Below are 14,401 nucleotides of genomic sequence, written 5' to 3'. Positions count from 1 at the left end.
CTCAGGGTGAGCCCCGCGCCCCCCCGCCGGGGTGCCCGGGGGGGCCCGGCAGGTCCCCGCGCCCGGCCCGGCCGCCGCTAGGTGTCAGCGCTTCGCCGGGGAGCGGCGCCGGAGGCGGCCGAGGAGGCGCCGACCCCGGCCGGGGGGGGGCTGCCCGCGCCCCCCGCCCTCCAGCCAGACCGGGACCGCTCCCGGGGCGCGGGGGCTCCAAAATCAGCCGGGGCCGGGGCGGTGGGGAGGGGGCCCCGGGCTGGCCTGGGGAGGGTGGGGGGCAGGAGCTGCGGGGGGGGGCGGGGGGATCTGCCCCGGCCCGGGGGGGCAAGGAGGAACCCACACCCCCGCTCCCTGCCCAGCTGAACGGGTCGGCCACGCTGAACAAGTACGTGAAGCGCATCCGCCTGCCCTCGCCGCACGTCGACCTGAAGCCCGGGACCGTCTGCGAGGTGCTGGGCTGGGGGGACACCTCCAACTACGGCGAGCGCCCCGAGCAGCTGATGGAGACCGACACCGCCATCGTCAAGCGCAGCCTGTGCCGGACGCTGTGGAGGGGCCGCGTCTCGGCCAACATGCTGTGCGGGGCCAGCCGCAACGCCACGCTGCGGGGCGTCTGCGCGGTGAGTGCGTGCCCGGCCTCGGCCCCGCCGTCCCGGGGGGATGCTATTCTCCCTCGTGTCCCCTCGCTTTGCAGGGTGACTCTGGGGGACCTCTGATCTTCAAGAGGAAGGTTTACGGCATCGTCTCCTTCTCCGGGGAGAGGTGCGGGGACCGCCGGTACCCTGACATTTACACCAAGATCTCCAACTACATCGACTGGGTGCACCTCATCGTGCTCAAGCACCGCCACCCCGAGGGGCAGCAGGAGCACAAACCAGGTCCGGGGGCAGCGAAGGGTCCCGGGGCAGGCAGACTGTGGGGGCCAGCAGGGGGGCCGAGGCATCGCAGCGGTCCGGCGGCTCCCAGGAGGGCAGGGAAGGGCCGGGCCCCCCGGGCCCCCCTCCAGCTCCAGGGGCTTTGATGGTCAATGGGAACTGACAACCAGGGCTCACAGCTCCTGCCTCAGTTTCCCCACGTGCTCCAAGGCAGTGCAGGAGACTGATTTTGACTGTTAGTGAGGAGCCAAGCATTCCCCTCCTGCCCCCCCCCCGGCTTGTACAAAGAGTCCCAGCACCTTGCTTCCCGTCTCGCAGCAGCAGCATTTTCCTTCCTCAATAAAAGCTCCCTCCCAGACCGCTGTCCGCTCACCTCCCCTCTGCCAGTCCTGCTCAGCCAGCAGAGCCCAGCCCCAGTGCTCAGCCCCCTTTAATCCCCCCTTGGCAGCTGGTCCCAGAGGGGCTGATTGGGGCCCAACCTTAACCTTGCCCTGCCCGGGGCAGCTGCCCCTCACCTCCTGCCAGGATTTCCTTTCTCCAGATTTCTCTTCTGTCCTTTCCCTGCCCCGCGCTGCTGGCACGGGGAGGACGGGCAGTGCCACCCCGGGGCCGTGGGCTCGGTGCTCCCCACAGCCCCCCTCTCTGGTGTCCTGTTGCCCCCCCCCCACAGCCCTTCTGCGCTGGTCCCCAGCCAGACCCCCTGCCTTGTCACGGGGCAGGGTCCTGTGGAGCCGGGGATGCAGGAGAGGAGGGCAGGACCAGACCCTGCTCAGCACCAGGCACTGCCATGAGCTGGGGTCTGAGCCCTGTGGGGCACCCCCAGGAGCGCGGAGCTGCCTTCCCGCGGGGGCCAGGCTCCTCGTCCTGTCCCGTCCCGTCCCACCCTGTCCCATCCAGCCTCATCCCATCCCATCCCACCGCGCACTCGGGGACCCCCCATCGTGAGAACCACAGACACGGCCCGGGGCAGGTCGGTTCCCAGCACGCCCGCTCCCGCCCGTGCTGGCAGAGGGGCCGGGGACGCCCCCGGGGGGCTCCATCCTCACCCCCCCGCCCAGCGCGCCGCTGGCACGGGTACAAGCGCCGACCCCGGGGGTCAGGGGACGTGTGCGAGCTGCGGCAGGGTCTCAGCCAACGCACACAGCGCACGGCTCCTGCCCGGCTTTGCGGCCGTCTCTGGGGACGACCGAGCCGTTCCCGCTCCTGGTTGTTTGTTTTATCTGCAAATTGCTGGCACGCCACAGCCGCGGGGCGCAGCGGCCCTGCCTGCGGAGGGTCCTGGGGGGATGCTGGGGCTGCGGCTGTGGCACGGAACATCCCTCGGTCGGGAGGTGCGGGGGGCACAAAGAGCGGGGCTGAGATGTCCCCCAGAAAGCAGCCCCCCCTCCGGTCCCCGTGGTCCCTGCACTGGGGAGCCCAGCACCCTGCTCGCTGCGGTGGCCCTGGGGACACCGGGACACCGAGCAGAGGCCGGACCCTGCCAGGCTGCCAGCCTCCAAGGAAGCCCCAAATCCCTGTGGGCTCCCTGGGAAGCCACAGCCCCGAGGATGCCGGGGCAGGGCTGCCAGCCTCGGGGCTTCCACACGCTGCTGGGAACCCTGGGGAGCCGGCGCTTGTCCCGGCTCGCCCCAGACCACCCAAAAAACGGAGGGAAGGAGCCGCCTGACTCACGGCCGTGTTCTGGGAGCTGAAATCTCCCGCCCATCAGCAGCACTGACGTTGCTGCCACAGCCCGTGCCCGCCGCCTTGGCGTGGGTCAGCGCCAGGAGCCTCGGGGCCAAAGCCCAAGGGCCAGGGCTGGGGCGGGTGGAGGAAGGGGGCAGGAAGCCCCCCGGCCCCGTGTGCTGCAAACACTGGCACCAGGGAAAGCCCCGGCAGAGCCCTGGCCGTGCCCTTACACCCATCCCGCAGGCAGGGAGCAGCTCAGAGGTGAGCGGGGCAGGTACCGGGGCCGCGGGTCGGGGTGGCCGGGCCGCGCGCTGACCCCAGCCCCGGGGCAGGGGACCCGGCCGGGGGCACGGCCGCAGCTCCTGGCGTCCCACGGGAGCCAAGCCGCAGGCTGCAGCCCGGCTCCTGCGACTGCGTCCGCCGGGGGAGCAGCGCACATCAGGACTCAATTAATGGCAGGAATTGTTTTGTGAAATACCAAACCCTTACGGCACTCACTGATATTAGGAACATATTTGATTTGCATTGCTGGTTGCTCTCTCTTTTTTTTCCTCCTCTCTCTCCCCTTTCCTTTCTTGTTGCTGCTCAGAGAGACTTGGCCAGGGTGGAAAAACCCCGACACAAAGCTGAAACAGATGCTGGCGGTGGCCTGGTGCAGCCGGGGAGCCGGGGCCGAGCAGGGCGCGCTTCACCTGCTCCCCGCCGCCCCGCCACGGGGACGCTGCCGCTGCTGCGCGCTCGGGCCGGTGCCCACGCCGGGACGGCTGTTACCGGAGGGGACAAAGCTCCTGGGACGCGGTGCCACACGCACCAGGCGCCCCCCCTGTGCACACCCCCCCTGCCCCATGCCTGCTGCCGCCCTGCAGGTCCCACGGCACGGGGGCACAGCCCCGTGGGACGCAGCAGCGCAACAAAACCAGACCCGCAGCACCTTTTATTCTTTTTTTAATTGTAATCCAAATTGTAACACAGCCGTAAAATGCTCCTAACAATATGGAATAGGAAATGTATACGTTCCCATAGCATCTGCCTCAGGAATCAGAACACAATCATACAAAAATAGAAAATAGGGTATTTTTATATATATATATATTATATATAATATGATATTTATATAAAGGCAACAGCTTCTTGGTGTCAGAGACGAGATGGTATTTACACAGGTCACAACGCGCACAAAAAGAGAGAAGTAACAATAAATACAGAGGGAGTGAGAGAGCAGTGGGTGCGGGAGACGGGGGCCAGAGGGGGCTGCGCCTGCCCCTGAGCGGGGCTGGGGGCCCCGGGGGCGCTCCTGCCCCGTGCCCCCGTGGGGGCTCCGCAGCCCCCTGCCCCGCAGTGGCCCGGGCTGCTCACCGAGGGGGTTTGGCCACGGCAGGGTGAGCGAGGGCGAGCGGCAGGCTGCGTCCCCATCGCACCGAGAGGGCTGGGAGCCTGGTCTGAGTGGGCCTGGGAGAACCTAAGCTAAAATCAGTTTTAACATACACGTGCTAAAACTTCAGGGGAAAATAACATACATATATATATATGTGCATATATATATATGTATATAAAAATATAGACCTATCCGTCCCAAATCCGGTGCAGCTCCGTGCTCCGTTTCCTGCTGCTGGCAGCTGGGGCTGAGCCCCTCCGGGGAAAGATAAAGCGCAGATTCCCACTTGACCCCGAGGTCCCGGCCAGAAACGTCAGCAGAGTACCAAGAATTCAATCCAAAAATAAATAGGCCCGGGGCGGCCATCCAAGGACACGTGGGGGGGGGGCAGCGCGCAGCGGTGCGGACGCCCCCTCGAAGCCGAGGGCACGGAGCAGCCCGGGTGGCCCCGCGCAGCCCCGGCACGGCTGGCAGGGCCGAGAGCCGGGCCCTCTGCGACTGCATAACATACACAGATATAAATAAGGACCTTTTATCTTAATAAATATCAGGTATATGGTTTGTACAATATACACATAATGCCCCTGTCTCCTGGGTCCGGCCTTGCGGCGAAGGAAGGATTCACACGTAGTTTTCCTCGGCGTTGTCCGTCTCCAGGGAGAACTTGGCCGCGGCTGGAAACGGGGGCAGAAAAGGGGGAAAGCAGTGAGTGGGTGCAGCAGGGGGCAGAGCCCCGCACCGGCGGCCCCGGGCGCCCCGCGCCCCGCTCACCCGAGCAGCTCCCGTAGTGGCGCACGCCGATGGAGCGCCCCAGGTGGCACGTGGCCCGCCGCAGGTGGCACGCCGACGGGTAGGTGACGTTGTTGTTGCCGCAGAGGGCATGGTCCAGGCTGGTGGGCTCGGGGCAGGGAGCCGTCCGGCACGTCACGCAGTGCGCGCTGCCCGTCTGGTCCACCACGCAGGTGTGGGTGCCGGGGCACACCACGCTGGAGCAGGACTCTGCGGGGAAGCACAACGCGGCCGCAGCTCAGCAGCCCCGGGCAGGCCGGGCCTGGGACCGCCGGCCTGCTGCCACCGCGCCGGCGGCCGCGCGGGGACGAGGGAGCAGGAGCTGTCCGTGCCTCGCGGAGCCGACGACCCCACCGCTGCACCCGAGAGAGGGCGCAGGGCCGGAGCCCGGCTTGGCCGATGGGACCTGGCTGGGACAAGTGGCCCCACGCAGGTGCCTTGGCAGAGCGAGCAGGGGTGGCGAGGGCCCGCAGGGGCAGGATCAGGCCCTGGGCAGGGCTCGGGGCCGCGCAGGAGGGCGGGGGGGTTGTGCACCCCCAGCCCGCAGGCCCTGCGCAGCTGGCTGCCCCCGTGGCACCAGCCCCACGCCAGCGCGGGGGCACGGCCGGGCCCGGCGTGCTCCCCGGATGCTGTAAACACTGTTTGAAGCCTTCCCTCCTCCTTCCTCTATTTTCCTGCTGGATTGGAAGGAGACTTGGCATCTGCAACTCCCAGCTCGCAACTCACATTTCTTGCCCCAAATTTTACTGTGCAGTCCAGAGCTTGACAGGCAAAGCATTTCAGAGAGGAGGGCTGGCAAAAATAATCATAATAATTCTGACAGTTCTTGGCAGGGAAAGGAGGATTACTGCTCTCTTTAACAAAACAACAAAAAAGGGGCTTGATGTTTGGAAGTGACATTTTACGGACTGCTATTCCCCAGCCGCGGCGAGGCCGAATCCCCCGTCGCACTGACGAGCCGCTTCGGCATCCGAGGCAGCTCCTCGGCCGCCCGGCTCTCGCCGCTGCGTCCCCGCTGGGGTGCCGGGGCCGGGGCCCCGGAGCGGGTGCCAGCTCCGAGCCGCTCCACCCTGCTGCAGGCAGCGGAGCGGGGGCGATGCCGGGGCCAGCAAGCGCGGCCGCTAGTGAACTCCTCTGCGCAGCGCTCAGGCGGGGAGATGCAGCTGGGAGGCGGGGGCCGGGCTCGTCCCCCCCCGCCAGGGCATGGCAGAGCGAACCCGGGCTGCGGATCTGCCCCTGCTGCACCACGGGAGGGGAGGGAACTGCAAAGGCCTCTCCGTCTCCAGCAGCTGCAGCCTCGGTGGCTGGGCTAACGGGAGCCCTGGCTTCCCGGGGCGGGAGAGGTGGGGGCAGTGCCCGGTGTGCTGGCAGCACGTGCCCGACCCACGCGGCCTCTCACCACTGCAGGCCCTCGCAATGCACCGGCAGGACCGACGAGCACGTGTAGTCTGGGGCCACGCAGCGCTGTCGGTCTCCTTTTCCCGCACGGGCGCAGCTCCGACCGCTCTCACGCGGTGCCGGGAGCCGCGAGAGCCGCGGGGAGCGGGGATGGGGCAGGGCAGGGGCACTACCAAACCTACTTTTGCATTTGCCCTGGTACATCACTTCCAGGTCGGGGTGGTCTCTGCACTTGGCCGTCAGCAGGTCGCACTCGTCCCGGTAGGTGTAGCCGTCGGAGCCGCAGACCTGCAGCTTGCGGGGCAGGCTGGAGCAGTCGGGGGCGCAGGCGCACTGGGGCCGCCCGTGCTTCATCTTGCACACCTTGTCGGGGCCGCACACCACCCCCTCGCAGCTCTCTGCGGAGAGAGGGGGGGGGCAGCGCGTCAGGACGCGGCACGGACCCCGCAGCACCGCGCCGGGGCTTACCTGGGGCTGCCCCCGGGCCCCGCAGGGGCTGCGCCGCGCGAACGCTGCCTGCAGCAGCATCTGGATCTGCTCAGCGCTGCGAAGGAGCAGGTCGTTGGCTGCGGCGCTGAGCTATCATCCAACACTTACCCCAGCCAGAGAGCTGGCCCTCAGATCAGCACCAGCTAATTCATTTCTATGTATTTATTTTTTGGAAGGAGACATTTCTTTTTCTTATGCAATGGAAAAAATCTATCTCTGTAAGGCCCCAGATCCTCCAGAAGGAACTGGGCTTTGCAAGTTGTCTGGGCAATCAAGAGCTCCGCTTTAATCAGACAATACCCAGCCCTGTTTTGCTCCAGGCCTCCGTGACTTGAACACAAGAGCGGGTCACAGCAGCGAGCGGCAGATCCCCCGTCCCGTCCGCTTCCCGGCGGGAGCAGGCGAGACAGACGGACGCATTGTCCCGCGGGTCGCCTCCCCGCGAGGACGGCGGCTGGGCTCAAAGCACCCTGGGGCCGCCACGGCCCCGGGAGCAGGGGACAGAGAGGGGCTGCCCGGCCCCAGCGCCGCTGCCTGCACCGGGAGCAGGAGGGGAGCAGCATGTGGGGCAGCTGCGAGCCCCTTACCCTATGTCCAGGCACCCCCAGTGCCACCCCAAAGGGACTCCGGGCAGCCCTGGGGCTGGGGGAGGCAGGACCCAGGTCTGTCAGCGCCCTGATGGGAGGGGAGCCGGGAGGGAAGAGAACCCCGAGCCCGGATTTACCCCAGAGCAGGAGGGATTCCCGCAGACAGGGTGTGTGCTGGGAAGATGTCAGCGGGCAGATGCCTGGAGATAAAGCAGGGGGATTTCCCCGCAGAAGACCGGGTCACTTGGGGAGACGGCAGGGGGAGGTGGGGGAAGGGGAAATCCCCTGTCTGCTTGGCCCAGCGTTCCCAGGGGAAATTCCCTGGTGGGAGACGCGGGGAGACGGGCGGTTTCCTGGTTTGCTCCTTGATTTCCATAGCTGGGGCCTGCCCAAAATGGCTCCGAGGGCAGGGGCAGCGCAGCAGGGACAAGACGGGGCACGGAGGGGCCCGGCCCCAGCAGCACATGGGACCCTCGCTGTGGCGGCACGGCACGACCCATCTGTCCGTCCGTCCGTCCGTCCCATCTCAGCAAGGCAGTGAGGCTGCAGAAGCATCCGCCTGTGACCTGGCCCCATGGCCTGGCTCTCCCATCCACGCTGGGTCCCTGGGGGGGACACCGTGTCCCCGGCAGCTGGAGCCAGGAATTTCTCCAGCTCCCCGCCGGAGCCGTGGCGCATCCCCCGGGGCCCGGCCAGCGCCTTCCCGCAGGGCTCGGCCGCCCCGGCTGCCGGCAGGGCTGGCAGCTGTGACCCCGTTATCCCGGACTGGCCCAGGCCAGCCCCATGAGCATGCAGCGCTGCCCTGGCCACCCGGCTCTCCCAGGCCCCTGGAGCCCGGCGGGGAGCGCGCACCAGCTCCGTCTGGACGGGACCAGCAGGGCTTTCTGAGGGGTGGGGAGCGGCAGCGTACGTGCCGTCCGGGCTCTCCGTCCATTTTCCCCTGGCTGGATTCTGCCCAGGCCCCGCTCTCTGACCCTGGGAAGCCGTAACCCCCCCACTGCGGTCACCCTGCGCACCCCCAGCCCCGCTGCAGACCCCCCTGGCCAAGGGCTGCCTGCCCCCTCCAGCCTGGGAGAGCAGCCGGTGCCGGTGCTGGTGCCCCTGGCACTGCCCAGCTTCCCTGGCTGCCACGGGGAGAATGCCAGGGCCAGGACCTTGCAGGATGCGTCCCCGAGTCCGGCCAGGGCGGCCGAGGCCAGAGGAGCGTGCTGGGGGCTGCAGCGCCGAGGGGCGGCGTGGAGGCGCTGGAAGAGGCTGTTTTGTTAAGAGCCTTTTTTTTCCCCCCGCTTTAAGCAAATAACGAAGTGACCTTCCAAAGACCTGCTCCTGACTACTGTGGTCAGCAGGTCCTCGAGCATGTTCTCACACGGCCACGCAAGTGCGACGAGGGGATCCGTGCCTCCGGCGTGCGCCAAAACATCTGGAGGGCCTGGAACTCACAGCTGGAGAGTTTCCATTTCTGGAGCTGCCCGTTATATAAAGCCATTTCACACACGCGCTTGGAGACGTTGGGAGGAGGAAGGGGGAGCAGAGGGGAAGAAATAGATCTTTTTCCCTTAAAAAAAACCTGAAAGAAGTTTCCCTTTAACCAGACCTGGAGAGGGCAGCGGGGCCGGGAGGCCCCAGCCCCAGCAATCTGTCAGCCTGGGAGCCACAGGACAGGGCGCACAGCCCCACGCCGCAGGGGCGACAAAAGCGCGCGTTAAGTGAGAGCAACACGGGGCTGGCGGCTGCGCCACGAGCCCAGCCCCCCGGCAGCACCCTCCTGGGGGCCCAGGAAGGCACTGGGGGCCCCAGCCCAGCCCCGCTGCTGCTGCATCGCGGGCTCAGCATCCTCCCCAGCACGGGGCTCAGCCCCAGGGTCTTCCCCAGCCCGGTGCCCAGCAGTGGCCGCGCTCACCTTTGCAGGGGTGGCAGGTCACCAGCCCCAGGAAGCCCAGCAGGCTGATCTTGTTGCCTGGGTAGGTGTAATTAGACCAGGCCACGTCCACGTTGCCGTTGGCACAGCATTCCTCCCACGTCACGCCCGTTTTCAGGATCATGGTGCACTTGGCCTCCTTCCCCTGCTGCAGCCAGCAGATCCCACCTGCGGAGAGGGCAGAGGGTGAGGCGACCCCAGCACGGCCCCGCCACCCGCCCCACCACCAGGGCACGTGTGGGGCTGGTGCACGGGGACCGGCATTTGGGGGCACTAACGGTGCCCGTGCTGCACTCACCCTGGCACGGGGGCTGTCCTGGGCCAAGTGACCACACCAGCCCCCAGCACCGCGCGCTTTCCTGCGCAGCCTGGCCGGCACCCCAAAGCCCCGCCAGCAGCACCGTGGGTGCGATGCCCCGGGAGCTGCCCGCCCGGCGGGCCAGCACGGGGCCCTACAGCCCGCTCCCTGCGGCGCTGCCCGAGGGGACAGCGAGAGCAGGGCCGGTGGTGCGTGCGCGGCACCGCGAGCCGGCGTCCCCCGGCGTGCGCCAGCGTCCCCACGGAGTGACCGACCCCGCGCGTGGGAGCCCGACACACACCGCCTTTGTGCGGGGCCGGCCGGCAAACAGGGCACTTGACACAGCCCTTGGGACGCAGCCAGCCCAGCAGCATCTGATCCCACTGAGTCAAAAGCCTGTTTGTTCCTTAACCTCATGAGCAAATCATTTATACTTTTTTTTTTTTTTGTGAGTGATTCCTTTGCAATTTCCGCCTCTGCGAACCAGCCTCTTCTGACGCTTATTTGGGTTTATGTTCTCATTAGCTGCGTTTGAGGTTTGCTAAACGGCTAAAGATGTGAGGAAGGGCTGGGGGCAGGGCCGGATCCTGCTGTCTGACACGCCAGCACGGGGCTGGAGCCGCTCCCCTCCAACCCCTGATCCACAGCGGGTGTCAGCACCCATCCTGGCCCCCTGGTCCCCTATCCCCTCCCTCCTGTGAGCCCCATTTCAGTTTGGCCTTAAGCACGAGGGGCTCTCGGTGCGGCTGTGGCCAGCAGCAGCTCCCCACGGGGACCGAAGCCCATCGGGGCAGGCATGGATGGAGCAAGCCCTGCCCAGCCCCGAGCCGCAGGTGTCCGGGAACCCAGGGCCTGGGCTCCTCCAGAAGTGGCAGCAGGGCCAACGTGTCCCTGCCATCGGCACCTTTGTCCTCCAGGAATCTGCCTAATCACTCTTCCAAGCCCATTTTTGCTTTACAATCTCCCATGGCCCCAGCTCCCCCCATGGTACTGAGCCAGAAGTTGGGTGCCAGCTCTGGACCGCGCTCACACCGGGACTACCCCCCTCCTGCCCAGACCCCCGCAGCCCCCCGGGCCAGCAGTGACGCCGATGCCAGCTCCCGGGGTGGGTCAGCACAGAGCCTTGCTCCCACGCCGAGGACGTGGCTGTGGCAGCCGCACCAGCATCCCCCACGGCCATCCCTCGCACCAGCGGCAGCCCCAGGAGCTCTGCGGCAAAGTTAGATCCTTGCTTGCTCCCTCCGCTGCTGGGCTGAGAGGAGCTCCAGCAGCAGCCTGAACGTCACATTTAGGCCATGCAAAACATGAGCCCCAGGACGGGCTCAGCCCTGCTTCGGGGTCTGGTCCCGAAAGCGAGTGGTGCAGCACGCAGGAGCTCTGCGCCGGTGGCACCTGCCCCGAGGCTGCGTGCACGCGGCCAGCCCAGAGCTTCCCAGCCCCAAATCCCTCCGCAGCTTTTCCATGGCCCACGGGTGCCCGATGCCTGCAGGGAGAGGCCTCCAGTGGACACCCCAGGACGTCCCCAACGTGAGGCGCGCTGTGCTGGGGAGGCAGCGTCTGCCCCTCCTGGGCGCTGGACGGAGCCGTCCCGTTCCCCCTGTGCTGCTTCGGTTGGTCCCCAGTGAGACCCAGGAGCCCCCTGTGCTTCCAGTGCCCAGGAGATAGTTTCCAAGTCTGATAACTTCCCAACAGGGATCTTTGGCTACTTTAAAATAGTTTCCTTCGCAGATCATTTGCCAAAAGAAAGTGGGTCAGCTGCTCACATGTTTATAAGAAAAAAAAATAAAAAATATTCAAAACACGGAGTCTCCTCTGCTGCTACGTACGGGAACCTCCTGCCCTCACCCCAGTGCCCAGGCTGCAGTGCTCCCTCGTCACCCCATAGCCCCAGAACGCCCTGCACAGCACCAGCGGGCAGGAGAGCTCAGCAAGCTCCTCACCCCGGACCGGGGCTGTGCTCTGAACACACCTGGCAGCGCCCAGCCACGCCACGGGGAAGGGACGGGTCCTGATGCCCCGACGCTCACGGCAAAGCCACAGGGAGGCTGAACAGGAAGCGGGCCACGACGCAGGAGCAGCCCCGAGCCCCCGGCAGGCGAGCGAGAGCCACTTTCACACCTCCCACGGGGCCAGCTCCTGCGGACACGGGAGCGCCTGAGCCCCCGCGGCTCCCACTGCGCCTGGGCGGCCGTACCCAGGGCTGCACCCACGCGCTCGTCCCCGCAGAGCCAGGGCAGGGAAAGGGGGACGTGCTGCGGGCAGAGCCCACGGCCGCGGGTTAGGTGGGGGCAGCGCGGGGGCTCTCTGGGTGCCCCATCCTCCAGGTCTCCCCAGCCAGCGAGGCTGCAACGCTCCTGCCTGCAGCGGGGCCTGGAGGACGTGCGCTGGGGGCAGGGACAGCATCAGGGTGCTCGTGCCTGGGGCCTCTCGCTGCTTGAACCGGACCTTGCCAAGCAGCAAGCGGAAATCCCGTGGGCCGGGGCGATGCTGAACATGATGCTGGGGGCCGAAGCCCCTGCAGGGACCCTGCAGGAATCCCCCCGGTCCTCTGGGGCACCTCGACCTGCTGCTGTCCTGCGAGCGCCGCTCCCTGCCCGCGCTGGCAGCGAGTGATGGAGACGAAGGTGATTGCACGGGGAGGAAGACGGAAACTCCGGCGCTGCTGCAGGAGAACCGAGGCTGGCAGGCAGCGACCTCGGCTCAGCACAGCGGTGCTGGCAGGGCCGCTGCCATCCCGGCTGGCCTGGGCGCCGGTGGCTGCTGCGAGGGAACGGCCACCGAGCCGCCGGGCTGCCTCCGAGCGCCGCGGCAGCCGCCGGTACGGCCGCCCGACCCGGGAGGGCTCGGAGCTGCAAACTCCACACCCAACCCGGCGACCGGCCGCGGCTCCCGGCTCTTCCCGTCCGGGCCGGGCGGCTCGCGAAGCACCGGAGCACGGCGCTCAGCACCCCGGGCGCTGAGGACCGGGACCCCCCCGGGCAGCGCTGCGGGGCTGGCGGCACCGGCGGCTCCGCTCGCCTCCAGCCCCGAGCCGGGAGCCGGGACCGGGCGCCGGCGCTGCCCCGACGCGGGCCACGGCGGCGGGGCCTCGCTGCAGCCCCGGGACCGCCGGGACGCCCCCGGGGCTCGTCGCGGGAGGGACGCGCGGGGACGGCGCCGCCGTGAGCCGGTGCCGCAGGGCGGCGGGGCACCGGCGGGGAGCGCCCCCCCCCCCGCCCCGGGCCACCGGCAGCGGCCGGCTGGGGCCGGACGGGGCGCGCCGCGGGGCACAGCCCGGTAACGGCGCCGGGACCCGGGGCCGCCGCAGGCACCTGCCGGCGGGACGGGACGGGCCGGGCCGGGCCGGGCCCCGCCAGCTGCCGTCGGGCGCGGCCGCCCCGTGCCCCGCGGCCCCCCCCCGGCCCCCCCGCACTTACCGTGCGCGGCGTCGCCGCCGGCGGGGCCGCAGAGGGCGAGCAGGCAGAGCGCCAGCCGGAGCGGCATGGCCGGGCCGGGCCGGGCCGGGCGGCGGGACGGGACGCGGCCGGGGCGCTCCGGGACCTGTTGCCTGTGAGGCGGCGGCGGGGCCGGCGGCGCTATAAAGCGGCGGGGCGGCGTGAATCACCGGGCGGGGCGGCGGCGGGCGGGCCGGGGGGGCCGGGGGAGCGGGGGGGCGGCGGGCGGCAGCGCGGGGGGGCGCGGGGCTCGGTGGCCGTGGCCGTGGCCGTGTGTCCGTATGGCCGTGGGGCCGCGGCCGCCGGGCCGGACCGCACCGGGTGGCGATGGGGAGGGGGCCCCCGGTGGCGGCCCCCGGTCGCGGGGAGGTTTGGGGGTGCCCCCGGCACGGGGGAGCCGAGCAGCGGAGGCAGCGTCGAGGCGGGAGGAGCGAGGTTTGTGCGGGGAGAGCCCGGGGTGCTGCTGGGGTTGGGGCCCCAGCCTGCCCACCCCCTCCAGCCAAGGCCGGAGCGAGGCCCTGGCCCCCGCCAGGCCCCCCGGAGCCCTCCCGAGCAGCAGCCGGGCCCAGCCCGTGCTGGGTGGCATCCTTGCTTCGCAAGCAGCTCCGCAGCCCCGCCGGCAGCCCAGGCCGTGCCGTTAGGGAAACCGAGGCACAGCCGGGTTCCGCTTCCCCTGGCAGCGTCAGCCCTCGTGTGAGCCGTGCGGGGAGAGGTGGGGAAAGGAGAAGAGCTGGGGGGGGGCCGCGTGCCCCATGGCGCACACTGCCACCAGGAGCGGGGCTCGGGCCTGGCATCGCCCAGCCTCGGTCGCTGCCCGGTGCCACCACGCCGGGATCACCAGCACATCTGCATGGCAGGTCAGGGTGCAGTCAGGGTCCCTGTCCATCGCCCTGCACCCAGAGCAGAGAGCCAGGGCCACGGGGCCCCTCCTGCTGCCGCTCCAGGGGCCTTTTCCAGCCCCTTGAACCTCCCCGTCCCTCTGCGCCGCGCAGCTGAGGGGAACGTGTTACCCTTTGCACTGGCCTCAGCTGAGGTCATGCTTTCAGCAGAGCTGGCCCAGCTCTTTCAGGAGCGGGGCCCCATCCGGACGGCCCCGGGGAGCTCGCACCACCCCTGCGCTCCGGCAGCGGCCGCCCCGCTCCGAGCCGATGCCAGCACAGCGTGAGCAGCTCGCTCTGGCGCGGGGTCGGGCTGGATGAGCTTTGGTCCAGCGAGGCAGAGCAGCGCTGGTCACACGCCCGGGGAGTGGGGGGCGATGCCAGCGGGAGCACGGGCAGGGCGATTGTGTCCGCTGCCACCGCCACGTCCTCCCCTCCCAGGGGATGAGGACGGGGAGCTGCTGGCTCTGCGCCGGGGCCAAGCTCCCCCTCTGCTTCTCCCCACACAGCCCCCTGCGCCCCCAGGGACGGGATGCGAATGGGGAGAGCTGCGTTTTACCCCGCGCAGCATCACCGTAAGCCTTGGGGCTTTGCTGAAGGAGCTCCTGGGTCCTGAAAGGCCACGTCGCCTGTGACCCGCGCGTGCGCGTGGGGGCAGAGGCGCCCTGCCGTGGCGAGGCACGTGCTGTCCCCGAGGA

At 68.7% G+C, this 14,401-nt stretch overlaps 2 protein-coding genes across 2 annotated transcripts; one reads left to right on the top strand and one right to left on the bottom strand.

The window, feature by feature from the left end:
* Window positions 1-181: 181 nt before the first annotated feature.
* LOC125180636 (serine protease 57-like) lies at window positions 182-2,523 on the top strand. The gene is made up of 2 exons (XM_048051936.2): window positions 182-614; window positions 689-2,523. The coding sequence occupies exons 1-2, from the start codon at window positions 495-497 to the stop codon at window positions 1,013-1,015; spliced, it is 447 nt and encodes a 148-aa protein (XP_047907893.1). The 5' UTR covers window positions 182-494; the 3' UTR covers window positions 1,016-2,523.
* A 942-nt stretch (window positions 2,524-3,465) lies between these two features.
* Window positions 3,466-12,964, bottom strand: FSTL3 (follistatin like 3). The gene is made up of 5 exons (XM_066983945.1): window positions 12,808-12,964; window positions 9,076-9,261; window positions 6,282-6,497; window positions 4,684-4,911; window positions 3,466-4,586 (listed from the first exon to the last, which is right to left on the bottom strand). Exons 1-5 carry the CDS (start codon window positions 12,872-12,874, stop codon window positions 4,534-4,536), a joined length of 750 nt encoding a protein of 249 aa, XP_066840046.1. The 5' UTR covers window positions 12,875-12,964; the 3' UTR covers window positions 3,466-4,533.
* Window positions 12,965-14,401: the final 1,437 nt, after the last annotated feature.

Source organism: Anser cygnoides, chromosome 27, assembly GCF_040182565.1.
Source record: "Anser cygnoides isolate HZ-2024a breed goose chromosome 27, Taihu_goose_T2T_genome, whole genome shotgun sequence".
Lineage (NCBI taxonomy): Eukaryota > Metazoa > Chordata > Aves > Anseriformes > Anatidae > Anser > Anser cygnoides.
This window is presented reverse-complemented; position numbering and strand designations above follow the sequence as displayed.